We start from the raw sequence: 15,074 nt of genomic DNA, 5'->3' as shown, positions 1-15,074 counted from the left end.
TACACATGGATAATCATGTACAGAGACCTACCTATACATATGTTTTCTGTTGTCCATAGGACAGGATTGAATGGCTTGATAGATCAGTTTATGTACACATGGATAATCATGTACAGAGACCTACCTATACATATGTTTTCTGTTGTCCATAGGATAGGATTGAATGGCTTGATAAATCAGTTTATGTACACATGGATAATCATGTACAGAGACCTACCTATACATATGTTTTCTGTTGTCCATAGGACAGGATTGAATGGCTTGATAAATCAGTTTATGTACACATGGATAATCATGTACAGAGACCTACCTATACATATGTTTTCTGTTGTCCATAGGACAGGATTGAATGGCTTGATAGATCAGTTTATGTACACATGGATAATCATGTACAGAGACCTACCTATACATATGTTTTCTGTTGTCCATAGGACAGGATTGAATGGCTTGATAAATCAGTTTATGTACACATGGATAATCATGTACAGAGACCTACCTATACATATGTTTTCTGTTGTCCATTGGACAGGATTGAATGGCTTGATAGATCAGTTTATGTACACATGGATAATCATGTACAGAGACCTACCTATACATATGTTTTCTGTTGTCCATTGGACAGGATTGAATGGCTTGATAGATCAGTTTATGTACACATGGATAATCATGTACAGAGACCTACCTATACATATGTTTTCTGTTGTCCATAGGACAGGATTGAATGGCTTGATAGATCAGTTTATGTACACATGGATAATCATGTACAGAGACCTACCTATACATATGTTTTCTGTTGTCCATAGGACAGGATTGAATGGCTTGATAGATCAGTTTATGTACACATGGATAATCATGTACAGAGACCTACCTATACATATGCTTTCTGTTGTCCATAGGACAGGATTGAATGGCTTGATAAATCAGTTTATGTACACATGGATAATCATGTACAGAGACCTACCTATACATATGTTTTCTGTTGTCCATAGGACAGGATTGAATGGCTTGATAGATCAGTTTATGTACACATGGATAATCATGTACAGAGACCTACCTATACATATGTTTTCTGTTGTCCATAGGACAGGATTGAATGGCTTGATAGATCAGTTTATGTACACATGGATAATCATGTACAGAGACCTACCTATACATATGTTTTCTGTTGTCCATTGGACAGGATTGAATGGCTTGATAGATCAGTTTATGTACACATGGATAATCATGTACAGAGACCTACCTATACATATGTTTTCTGTTGTCCATAGGACAGAATTGAATGGCTTGATAGATCAGTTTATGTACACATGGATAATCATGTACAGAGACCTACCTATACATATGTTTTCTGTTGTCCATAGGACAGGATTGAATGGCTTGATAGATCAGTTTATGTACACATGGATAATCATGTACAGAGACCTACCTATACATATGTTTTCTGTTGTCCATAGGACAGGATTGAATGGCTTGATAGATCAGTTTATGTACACATGGATAATCATGTACAGAGACCTACCTATACATATGTTTTCTGTTGTCCATAGGACAGGATTGAATGGCTTGATAGATCAGTTTATGTACACATGGATAATCATGTACAGAGACCTACCTATACATATGTTTTCTGTTGTCTATAGGACAGGATTGAATGGCTTGATAGATCAGTTTATGTACACATGGATAATCAGGTACAGAGACCTACCTATACATATGTTTTCTGTTGTCCATAGGACAGGATTGAATGGCTTGATAAATCAGTTTATGTACACATGGATAATCCATCCCCCACAGATCTGTATTGAAGAAACCTTCAGCACTTTTAAAACAACTAATATCATGTGTAACACTCCTAAAATGAAAAATAAATGTATTAATTACTGTCTATAAACATAGACCTCAGAGAGACCTCAGAGGGTTGAGATCTCATAAACATGTTTAACCCAGCCGCATTTTTGCGCCTGTCCCAAGTCAGGAGCCTCTGGCCTTTGTTAGTCTTGTATTTTTTTTATTTTAGTTTCTTGTGTACAATTCGGAAATTAGTATGGCGTTCATTATCACTGAACTAGTATATATTTGTTTGGGGGCCAGCTGAAGGACGCCTCCGGGTGCGGAAATGTCTCGCTACATTGAAGACCTGTTAGTGACCTTCTGCTGTTGTTTTTTCTATGGTCAGGTTGTTGTCTCTTTGACACATTCCCCATTTCCATTCTCAATTTTATACTAAAAGCAAAATTATCATTTACATTTTGGCAAGATGGTACAGTGCAGTGAGAAACAATAATATAAGTCTAAAGTGTATGATGTTTGTTAACTTCAATAATTATTAGTGGAGATTCAGATTTAGATGCATTTTTTTTTCTTTTTCTAGTTGTTATTGTCTTTGAACAAGCAGTCAGAATTTACAAGTATGGTACTCTCAGATCTGTTCTTAGAGTCTTTTTGTTGTGGGAATGTATTGATAGCCTGCATTATCCACTCTTTGTTATTGTTAGCTATAGATCTGTTATGCATCTATCTGATGAGTTAAGCCCTTTTCAACTGACTTTATAGTTTGTTCATATGTGCACTGTTACACCACTGTTGCAGGTTAGGGGATGGTTGGCGCCTTTAAACTAGTTTAACCTTGCCTGACTCCTGTTATAGTTAAAGCAGCATCATTTTTGTTGGTACTAAATATAACTTACATATGTGCATCTTCAGGCAGATCAAAATTATTGAGGTATACTGTTGACTTATAACTATCTGAATCTTTGTCACATTTGCTCTTCATGTCCTTGTAATTTTCACAAGCATAACAAGATTGTTCCATCACATATCTGACTAGTAATTTATCAACAGGTGTAACAAAATTGTACTTATGTTCCACTAAAGAAGAGTTTAAGGAATCGGCTATTTTTTGTCCACCATATGATTGACGAGACACTCCTCCTTCAATTAGCACTCCTGTAAAAGTCAAAACAACTGACATACGTGAAGAACATATTATATATAAACACAATTAGAAACAAGAATATGGGTGTCAATTTGATACTGTGAAACACATACATGATTGAAAAAATGTAAAAAAAAAAAAAAAGGTCACAGAAAGCAGCTGATTATAGGACATTATACATATACTCTTTTTTAATTCCTATTCATAGATTTCAGGATAACAGTTATTGTGAATGAAGCATAAAAAACTGCTTATAAACAACTTATGGTACGGTTCATACACTTTTAAATAATGTGTTTTGTGCATTTTGATGCATATACTGATTTTGTCTCATAAATGGATACCCCTTATCCTTTCTTTTCTATTAAAATAAATGATTGGAAATCATAAACTTTCATATACAGGTATACATCTCAATACACTGATTATGACTGATATCACAGACAATTTATTGGATGAAGAGCTACAAACCATCAAATATTGGCAGTATTTCCATCCTTTCTCCAATATCTACAATGATTCCTGATGTGGCATTATAAGAGTACAAGGCCAGTAAGGACTGCATTACCATACAGACACCTTTAACATTGAATCTGTCTGTCAGAATCTTCATTAAACTACTCATAGCTGCATCACCAAGCTTGTACGGAGTACTTAACATTATCTGTAACAGAGTAAAACTAATAATACTTATGATCATCTAACAATATAAAAAAAAAACACAAAAAAAGTCAATAATGGTATATATCAGTATGTATGGTCAGATTATGTTTCTGTTTGTAAGAGAGAGTTGTTCCCCTTTTGTCAGTATTTTGTATCTATGTTTGTGACGTCATCTTTGTCTGATTAAAATGTAGAAAATGGAGAAGACGTGTTTTTATGTGTTCGTATGTGAACACCTCCAACAATGCTACCAGAGCTATTCCCCTAGTCTGTAATAATAATTTCATTATAGAAAGGAAAGAAAATGTTAAAATTTCCCATAGATGTAAAACGATCAGGTTGGCATGTTTTGGTTGGTTTCAGAAGTGAAGGTGTTTTACACTTTCAGTAAGGAATAGATTTTTTAGCCCTTTCCATAAAACTGGAGATTTATTAGCACCAGCGATTTCGTGGCTGGAATTAATTTGACATGTGATGGGGAAAAATTGTCTCAGAACTTCAAACAACAATTACCGTTACTTGGGATAGATTTTGATGAAAATATTTTGAGGTGAGGTAGTATCCTACTTGGAATAAGTTGTGATGCGGTAAGAGTAATATATAAAGGAAGCAATCTTAAAACAGTTTAGTCCTGTGAAGGACGCTTTTTTTATGACTGAATGTGTACAACTCAATGACTGCAAAGGGGCGATTTACTTCTGACTGTTCCCTTTTCAGGTTACCGGTATAAACTTACGTTCAATGTTTCGTTTTGTTACAGAGATAGGATAGAATAGCTTTATGGTATGATACATGACAAAGGAGTAGGTCCGGTAAGGACCGATTTTGGCCTCAAATTTAAGTTTCATCTGACGAAAGATTTTGACCACTTTTTAAATACTTAAGTGTCTATTTCATATGATGCAATTAATTTATGCGAAAGATTTTAACTTATTTAGTCATTAAAAACGATCCGATTCAGGCTCAAATATGAGAAATCTACCAAATATGCGAAAAAATGTCACTTTTCGGATGGTTTTTGTCAAAAACGAAAGTGGCCCGCGCATCCGTGTTCATCTTCAATCTTTATATATGTTATGTATTATCATCAAATACAACTTCTATTTCAATATTTTGGATGAACACGAATGCAGCCACTTTCGTTTTACACGGAAACCGTCTAAAATTTAACTAAAATGCTGGAATTGTGAAGATTTCAGTAATTTAGCATGAATTAATGGTGCTAGTTCTCAATACATGTGCATTGTATTGTCAAAAAGAGCCCATATTTATGTAGCAGAACCTTTCTACTATCCAATAAATGACTAAAAGTTTACATTTTAACAATTTTGTAAAACTGCTATATTTTGGGGCCAAAAAGGGGTCTTACTGGACCTACTCCTTTCACTTACTGACCTGTTGATTCATTAATTTTGGAGTTAACATTTTCCTAGTTGTGTCAGTGAGACTTAATTCATAGGGATTAATATTTGGGGTTTCCAGTTTGAGTTTGTAATCTTATTAGTCTTAATGGGTTCAATTTTGTCAATAATATATATTCATGAAATAAAGCAAATTAAATACCCCAAGAAAATTCATGTTTTTACAGTATACAGGCTGATATTATACTTGTATTTTCTATATTATATTCATGTATACCTTGTAATTGGTCAACAGATACCTCATACAAGTAGTAATGAAAACATATTTTAGGCTATCAATGTGAATATACAATGTATACCCTTTACTTGTATCCTGAGGCAATAATGCATTTCAATATTTCTAACTGGTATATCTTCCATCATTTGGATCATAAATATTAGACATCTATACTATTAAACGAGAAGACCTCATTTTGGGTGTCGCTTCTCTTCTTTCCACAATAAATTAATCATCATGCCTCTGTGTCCTATGGGTACAGTGCATAATCGTATTTGTCATCCATTCATATGATTATTCAGATCGAGTTATTTTGGGTGAAAAACGAGGAAAAAAGACGTCCGGATATGTTTCCGTCATTGGGCGAAATTTAAGTCAGATTAGACTTCCGGTTTGCGTTTTTCTGTATACTTTGAACATACATTAATGCTACGAATACAGTGTATTTTCTGTCTTATATCCGTCATTGGACGAAATTTAAGTCAGATTAGACCTCCGGTTTGCGTTTTTCTTTTTACTTTGAAACAAATACATATACTATGAATAAAGTGTATTTTCTGTCTGATATCATTTTCAAGTTTACTATCCACGGCAGTCACAGGGTTTATTTAATAGAGAGGGGTTTATTTAATAGAGAGGGTCTGAATAATATATCAATGACCGCTGTGGATCAATTACTAAACTGAGAATTGACTGTAAAAAGAAAATACACTTTCAGGACGTCTGGAACGGGTGTTTTTAAGATCGAAATTTCAGGATTGACCATTTCGGGATCCGGGATTTCTTTTTTCGAATTTCGGAATGTCGAGATATTTAATTTGTATAATGAATTCATAACCTCGGGATTTCATGTTTTCAAGCCCGGGATATGGGATCAGGGCCCCTACGCAGTGGCGGATCCAGAAATTTTCATACGCAGAGGCCCGTTGACTGCCTAAGAGGGGCCCGCTCCGGTCATGCTTCAGTGATTCCCTATATAAGCAACCAATTATTTTCCAGAAAAAAGGGGGGGCGCCCCTAAATCCGCCTCTGCCCCGACCCCCCTTTAATGAATGTTCATAATATACAGATAAGCGCTAAAATTATTCATGTGTCATTAAAATTAATAGAGAACAAACAAAAAAAAAGGATTTTTTTGTGGAAAAAGGAGGAGCCGGGCTAGAAAAACAATTATCCTGTCTCAAATTACCTATGACTTTTGATACCTTTTCTGAAATACTCAAGTCACTAAATGTTTTACAAAAAAAAGAACATGTGGTATGAATGCCAATTTATGAGACAGCTCTCCACAAGAGACCAAAATGACACCGAAATTAACATTTAAAGGTCACCTAACGGCCTTCAACAATAAGCAAAAGCCGATACTGCATAGTCTGATATAAAAGGCCCCGAAATGACAATGTAAAACAATTCAAATGAGAAAACTAACAGCCTTATTTATGTACAAAAAATGAACGAAAAACAAATATCACTGAACCACTGAATTACAGGCTCCTGACTGGAATGTTCATAATACATGTACACTAAATGTATGTTCATAATGAAATTAATAGAAAACAAAAAATGTGAATTTTGGAAATAAAGGAGGAGGGTTAAAAAAAACATTTTCCTGTCTTCAAGTACCTATGACTTTTGATACTTTTCCTGAAATTCTCAAGTTATTAAATCTTTTACAAAATTCTTCCCACAACACTTTACATCCTTTCAAATACGCTCTAAATGCCCGCGATTTCGCGGGTGTGTTCTAGTACATTATAATAAAGATGATGTGCCTCAAATGCAATTTTAAGATCGCTTACTTTTTTGACTTGGTATACATACCCAATATTTAGCCGAATCAGCTTTCAGGCCTTTGAATATATAATCAAATACAGCTGACATCATTTCCATATCAATTGCAAACTAACAGAAAATAAACAAAAATTTATTACAATGTAAACAAAACATTTTTAAACATTAAAAATACTCATTCAAACACACAAAATATTTTGAATCAAATTTTTTTTTTATCATTTTACACAATTTTCACTTATTTTATTCCCAAACTGTTACAACATAAATTTTGCAACAAGGAATTTGATTTATATTTAGCACATCATTGTGAAGTATTTCAATAAAAATAAAACCTGTATTTCTCTCTCAGTTGTTACTGCAACAAGATTATAAGTGTTTCTCTCTAAATATTGCAGTTCATTCCAAATTCTGACCCAATTGTAATTTATATTTATAAAATCAAACTGTTCAACTGGTCAGATAAAACCACAGTCAAGCCAATAAAGTGCAAAGTGGTAAAATAAAGCAGAATTACAATCTTTTAGGATTGGAATTCCTCATTAAAGATAATAAGTCTGCTTTATTCTATCATTACAGCAGTTATATGTCTATGATCAATTGAACAGTATGATTTGATGAATCGATTGCAATTTGGTCAGAATATTAAATGAACTACAATAGGTGAAGAGCAAAACTTACAATCAAGTTACAGTAGAATTCACATATATAAGTTTAACTAGAGGCTCTCAAGAGCCTGTATCGCTCACCTGATTCTACTTGGGTTTTTGAAATCATATGAAAAAATATAAAATTTGGCTAAAAGTGACAACACAACCTCATTGATAAGGAAAGGAACATGTTTAATTTCATTCAAAAGTCCCCCACTGGCAGCCATCTTGGATGGCGGATCGGCTACAAAGTAACAACACTTGGTCAGCACCTCATAAGGAACATTCATGTCATGTTTGGTTTTATTCCATTCAGTGGTTCTCTAAAAGAAGTCATTTGTATGCATTTCCCATAGGGTCCTATGTTAAACTAAGTCCCCGGCTAGCAGCCATCTTGGATGATGGATCGGCAACAAAGTAACAACACTTGGTCAGTACCTCATAAGGAACATTCATGCCATGTTTGGTATCATTCCATTCAGTGGTTCTCTAAAAGAAGTCATTTGTATGCATTTCCCATAGGGTCCTATGTTAAACTAAGTCCCCCGCTGGTGGTCATCTTGAATGATGGATCGGCTACAAAGTAACAACACTTGGTCAGCACCTCATAAGGAACATTCATGCCATGTTTGGTTCCATTCCATTCAGTGGTTCTCTAGAAGAAGTTCAAAATGTAAATTGTTAACGACGACGACGACGACGGATGACGACGACGGACGACGACGACGGACGACGGACGACGGACGCCAAGTGGTGAGAAAAGCTCACTTGGCCCTTCGGGCCAGGTGAGCTAATAAAAAGGTGAATTTTGAATCCATGTAAAAATGATCATGTCATCTATTCTTAATCATGAAATCTATGAATTAACAATATGCTACAATTTCTTTTGGATCATACTGCTAACATCACAATATTGAAAGCTACGATTTACAATTTACTGATACAGTGTGCAGTGTACATAAAGGTTGGAGAGATTGGTTGTAGTTTGGCAGGTATATTTCAACTATATTCAGGATGAGAACATGATAATCTGATATGAACCCTATGTTCCAATAGACTAACATTTGAGGCCAGATTGTAATTGTGCTAGGTTACAGGATAACAGTCTACAGATAGACAGTGGAACCAAATCAAAGTATCTTGACTCCAAAATTAAAGATTTAGTCATCAAACATATATTGGAATGGGAATAATTTATAAATTCATTACTTTTTACTGCACATTTTATTTTTAATTGAGTTGATTGTTTCAACAGACACAATCATTACCGTCCTTATTTTATTTGAGGACCATAATGAATTAATTCAGCTCCTGCTGAGGATCGAGTGAGAGAGACAAATTAGGATTTAGTAAATGTAAAAAAAGAAGGGAATGATAGGCAAATATATGAAATCATAACATAGAGATAAAAACATAAAAGTATCAAGATGCAGTATTAAAACTGTTGACAGAATGAAATAAATCGTACAAGATTTTCAAATAAGGTTAATAAATATCAGGACACAGAGTTTATCAAACAGAGCAGAGCAAGACACAAAATGAAATCATTAAATTCTTCAATTTCATGAAAAAAGGGTTAAAAATAAAACATAACTTTAGGTTAATTCAAGTATTCTCAGGCAATTATGAGAAACTATAGAGGCTGTCATGAGCCACTATTTATCAGTTGGTGTTAAGTTTGATGTATCACTTGATCAAGTTATATGAGATGTAGATATAGCTGTTAGCTGTAATGAATCAATCAATAAAGTTAAAATTAAAATATGAAGATGAGGTATGATTTCCATTGACAAACAATTATGAATAATCTTTTTTTACAATGAAAAATACCTATTGAAGTTTAGAATATTTTCTGTTCATATCCTGTACACTCAGTTAAATGGCAGACTATGTGGACTGTTTGATTTATTATATATACACATGAATAGCGTATAGAAATATTAATAATAATATTCAGCATAACCATTATCAAAAAAATTTGTTCACAAAAGATTTTCTAATTTGTCTACAGAAGGTTGTCAGTCACCAATAGAGTACAGAATTTCCTAGTTCACAATAATAGCTCAGTACACACAAAAGTGTCTTGCCTGATTATTGGTTGTATTTGAATAATAAGTCAACAAAGACTGGTGATGCCACTTTATTTCAGTAATATGTCAATGGACTGTGGAGCCACCCACACATGACTTGGGATATTGGTGGTTAAAGAGCAAACAGTACTATAGGGTTATTGCATGAATATTGGGGAATAATGTCCCGAGTAGAATTTTATATTGCACGAGCTTGCGAGGGACAATTGCTATGCAATAAATTTGTTTTTTTTGTGTTTTAAATCAGAAACATGTTATGGTCTTGTTGAGTCCACCTTGTATATCAACCCCAGTTTTTGGTGGGGTTCGTGTTGTTTAGTCTTTAGTTTTCTATGTTGTGTCTTTTGTACTATAATTTGTTTGTTTTTATTTTTATTTTTTAGCATTGGCATTGTCAGTTTATTTTTGATTTATGGGTTTCAATGTCCCTCTGGTATCTGTCGTGGCTAAGGTATGTTATTGCAACTATACACTTACATGCCGCCAGAAAAATAACACCTATATCTTGCTGCAGTCAAGGCAAGACGAAATACAAATAGCTGATGGAAAAAATAGCTCTTTGGAAATAGATCTGTGCTTAGGAAAGGAGGTATTTATCAAGATGCATGATTGTAAAGACCTTCACCACATTTCAGCATCATTAAAAGCAATAGAACTTACTGGTCTAAAATGATCCTAAAATAAAACAGCTTAACAGTAAGTTCATATTCAAAACATATTAATATTTAGCATGCTTCACTTAAATGTATCAATTAAGATTTATTCAAAATATACTTTAAAATTTAGACACAATTCAATGTTGGAAACCTAAGTTATGTTTCTTTCTAAGAACAAAACACCTAATTAGATGTTGGTGTCTATAATCTGGTCTTTTTGTTTAAATTTCATGCACCACTTGAATAGACTTAGGGAAATAAAGAGCTTGTAACCTTGGCAGCTGCAGAAAACCATAATTATTTTACCCATAGATGTTTATTCTGCTATTTCACATACAATTGAGTTTAAAATATGAAATGTCTATGATTCAGAATTTTTCTTCAATGTAGGTCACTAACATATATGTAAAGTTATTTTAATTTTGTACAAACATATTTGAATGTTAGTATACCTTATCCACTTTATTGCTAGGTTCCACCAACTTTATGAGAGTAGAATTTTTCCTAATTTCTGGTTTGTAGGCATCAATACCAATAACAAGTTCTTGTGTTGTCTTATGTTTAGCAACAACACTTGGGAAAAACATCTGTGGCAAGCAAGCTGCAATTAAATAGATGTGCATTTGTATAACTTAAATAGATTTGTTTTTATTTAGTCTAACCCTACCCAATTCCTTATATAGTAGTCTCAAGCCATGATCTGTAATCAAGTTGAGTTCATTGGTTGTTGACAGCCATTATTGTTATCATTTATTGTTGTATAATAAAGCAGATTTCCTATTTTTCTCTTTTCAATAGTTGTTCATTTGTCATCACAGGCTTCTAATAGCTTACTATACAGATAGACTCAATGTTGAAGGCTGAATGGTGACCTGTATTTGCATATTGCATAAGGTGGATGTCAATTCAATTGATTGCATATTTTCTTCAATTGTGACCATAAAATGAGTGACCTGTTTTTTCATAATTTTTGTGCGTGTAGTTATGATTTAAATAAATGCTGCCCACTGCATCTTTTATATGAGATACTTACGCTGAGCACCCATCACACCAGCACGTATCCCTCCACTTCCTATGTCTATAATCATCACTTTCTAAAAAATAAAATTTCAACAATTCATTCCTCAGTGTACTTCCAATGGTAAATTAACATATTTTTTAATGAACTAATATCTGTCCAAAGCAATCTCACGTAAAGTCATAATGGGTTTTCACAACACTAATTGCTTTTATACATTACCACGTTAAACTTAACATAGACCATGTGTAATTCCAATTCTAATAGGAAAATTCAGAACTTTTGTACTTAAAAGTGAACCTAAAAGACAATTTTGAAAGGCAGCCATTTTAATTGGTGAAGCAATTACAAATCTAGAAAACAAACGATTCTGGTAAACTTATCTGCATCCTTTAAATAAACTTATCTAAATAGGTTACAGATTCAACACTGTGATAAGATCATTGAATATTGTTTTTATAGGTATAAATATTGATTTTGTTATCAGTAAATGAAAAGCAAACTAAATATTACTAGTATGTTTTATACATATACACATTCATGGATCTACAATCTGCTGATACCTGTATCTTGGCATTGCACAAGGTCATGTTTTTTCTCTGATTGTTTTTTTATTTATTATTAAAACATGGCTTTGTTTACAAAGAGAGAGAAAAGGGTCATATACAGTTTAAGTGTTTTCTTCAAAAGAAGGTCAACTTTAGGAGACTATCATTTTGAATTAGGAAAAAAATGTTTTGTGCTGAATTCATAAATCCTAAAAACAAATAATCTATCAGGAGTTACTTTACCTTTTCTGGATGTGGTGGAGAAGACATAACTGGTCTGACATAAGTAACATTATTAACAGTCTGAGATTCTAGTGCTAACTTCCACTGTCCGTATTCTTTCTCTGTAGGACATCGTACCATCAGGAAACGCCCTCTCTACAAAAAATGTTTTTACAAATTACATTTTAGAAATAAAGATTTTATGATTAAATTATTATCATTACCTTTTAACAGTTCTTGAATATTCTTCTGTGGCCCCTGTTCCATTAATATCTTACGGTATCTAAATAAATTCCAGGCAAATTCTTATTGGAAACAGAAGACTTCTTTTAATGAACTTTTCGAGGATTGCATTTGTATACATCCCACTCAGTCAAATATATGTTTTCTCAGCATTGTATATATTACTTTCCAATATTTCTATACTCCAGTCAACTATTTGAATGGAGATGATTAATTTCCAATTGCAAATAGTATATGCATCGTAGGACAAGAAATCTGGTTGATTATGAATACTTACCATTTTGTTCCAGACAGACAAACAGAAACAGACTCTTATCTTGTTAGTACACAAGTCTACAGGTAGGTTTAAACCCACTGCATTTGTTTGCACCTGGTCCTAAGTCAGGAATCTGATTTTCAGTAGTTGTTGTTTGTTAATGTGGTTCATAATTGTTTCTCATTTCTTGTTTTTCATATCGATTAGACCGTTTGATTTCCCTTTTGAATGGTTCTGCAATAGACATCTTTGGAGGGCATTTATAGCTTGTTGTTCGGTGTGACACAAGGGTCTGTGTTGAAGATCATACTTTACCCTATAATGGTTTACTTTTACAAATTGTGACTTGGATGGAGAGTTGTCTAATTGGCACTCAGACCACATCTTATATCTACATGATATCTGACACTGACAAATTACTCTGACTATGACCCCACCCTTCTTTGCTATTACATCTCAATGCTATGTGCTTAGGAGAAATATGAATTTCCAGTCTTTGGTTTAACTAGGCTAGTGCATCGATTTAAGTTCATTCTAACAATATCTTTTAACATACAGTGATGGATTTCAAAATCAACATACTTTTTTACCCAAATAAAATTAACTTACCCCATCATCTACACCTAAAACTCTGTTTCCAAGATCATCTATCTTCCCTCCCATCAACTGTACACTATCACTAGGTTTGTCTCTATTGCTGGTCTAAAACAGATTAGAACGAAAAATAGTAAAAATAAAGTAATGAAAACATGCATATTCAAAGCAACAAATGTATCCAAACCCCTTAATGATAACACCCTTTCATTCTTTTCCCCACAACAAATAACTGAATCTAATAATGTCTAGAACAAAACACACCTCAATTTCAATCTGAAAAATTAACATCTTTTATCGTTTGTTATTACATGTAATATTAACTACTGAAAAATAAACATGATTTCTTGGATCATCAAGTCCCTACCAAAAACTGGCTTGAATCTAAAAATTTGTATCTTAGAAAAATAAAACTTTGTAGTCTGTTTACTGTTAAGATTCTAATTCTTATCATTTTTCATTTTTATTAATTCCATAACCAGCAAAACCTTACTCACAGAAGTTGTTGAACATGTTATTAGGATTTTTTTTTAATTAAAACAATTAACAATTCACCACATAAGAACTACAGAGGAAACAAATGACTTAAAAAAACAAAAAACAGAAGTATAAAACAAATTACTAAAAAATGAAATAAAATGTAGTATAATCAAAATAGGAACAACTAAATAAACGAAAACACAGCCAATGGACATAACAAAATTTACAAGGCAGGGAACTATTAAGAGAAAAAATATACTCCTGTACTATCAATCTCAACAAAAAATCCTTCAACCTTAAACTTTTTAATATTTGTAACTTTTGTGAGAATGGCCTAAATATAAAGATAAGTCAATCATATGTTTACATGGTCAAATTATAAGCTATTTATATATTTTTACTTCCAAATATATGTATGTTGTTGAAAGAGGAAAATACATAATGTTATTTACGATTATTTTTGTTGTACCAATAATATAACATCACAACAGGATTGGTAAAAAACTACACACGCATCTGATGATAATTGAATATTGCAACTTGATCATTTTTGGAATAGAAATGCATTAAATAAAAATTACTAATTAGGAATGAAATGGCAGAAAAAATGCAGCCTAACTGATTTCCATTTTACACTGTTTATTTTCTTGTTTATTGTAGGGGGATGTTTACTAACATACATTTATTTTGATTTCTTTCATTTCCAATCAAGTATACTAGTAAAAGAGAAAATCCAAAAGTATCAACACAAAAATATATGTTACTATATACATTTGTATTGCAAAAACCAGTCACATCTGAAAACATAAATGAAGACAACCAGTTTTATAAGTTATTTTGCAAGTTGATTGAAATTAGAATTATCCCCCTTTGACAATTGCATAAAAAAATTTGATCTTATATTTTACAATTAAATAGGTTGTCTAAAATGAAATTTCATTTATAAAAGAAAACAACTCTTTTTAAAAATAAATTCTAGCATGTGCAGTTTTTCTTGAGGTTTCAGTGATCTACTTAACTGTCTATTTTGCTGGTAAAATTGTACATGGAATTATGAGATATTTGTACCATGAACATTGGCTAATAAACTTTTTAATTCCTTTTGCTGATTAAGTTTTAATAAGTGTCAAAGTACTTTGCTACACCATGCAGTAGAATTAAGCAAGATTACAACATAACACTGATACAACATAAAATAGCCTAATCCATATAAAACATCTACTTTGGTGGGGGAAGTTATCATATCAAAGGAAATGTCTGCCCTTTAAAAGTAGGTGCATAAATACTTAT

The 15,074-nt window shown here is 32.8% G+C and overlaps 1 protein-coding gene across 1 annotated transcript; it reads right to left on the bottom strand.

Moving 5' to 3' along the window:
* Nucleotides 1-1,705: 1,705 nt before the first annotated feature.
* Nucleotides 1,706-13,412, bottom strand: LOC139505502 (actin, cytoplasmic-like; the record flags this gene model as incomplete). Its single annotated transcript, XM_071295050.1, is given in 9 exon segments — nucleotides 1,706-1,852; nucleotides 2,688-2,946; nucleotides 3,407-3,599; nucleotides 7,058-7,138; nucleotides 10,428-10,442; nucleotides 10,876-11,024; nucleotides 11,457-11,517; nucleotides 12,233-12,367; nucleotides 13,320-13,412. Coding segments are annotated over 9 exon segments (1,133 nt in total), but the record flags the coding sequence as incomplete, so codon positions are not given.
* Nucleotides 13,413-15,074: the final 1,662 nt, after the last annotated feature.

Source organism: Mytilus edulis, unplaced genomic scaffold (assembly GCF_963676685.1).
Source record: "Mytilus edulis unplaced genomic scaffold, xbMytEdul2.2 SCAFFOLD_2026, whole genome shotgun sequence".
Taxonomy (NCBI): Eukaryota; Metazoa; Mollusca; class Bivalvia; order Mytilida; family Mytilidae; genus Mytilus; species Mytilus edulis.
The sequence above is the reverse complement of the archived record's forward strand: the minus strand, read 5'-3'. Positions and strand labels throughout refer to the sequence as shown.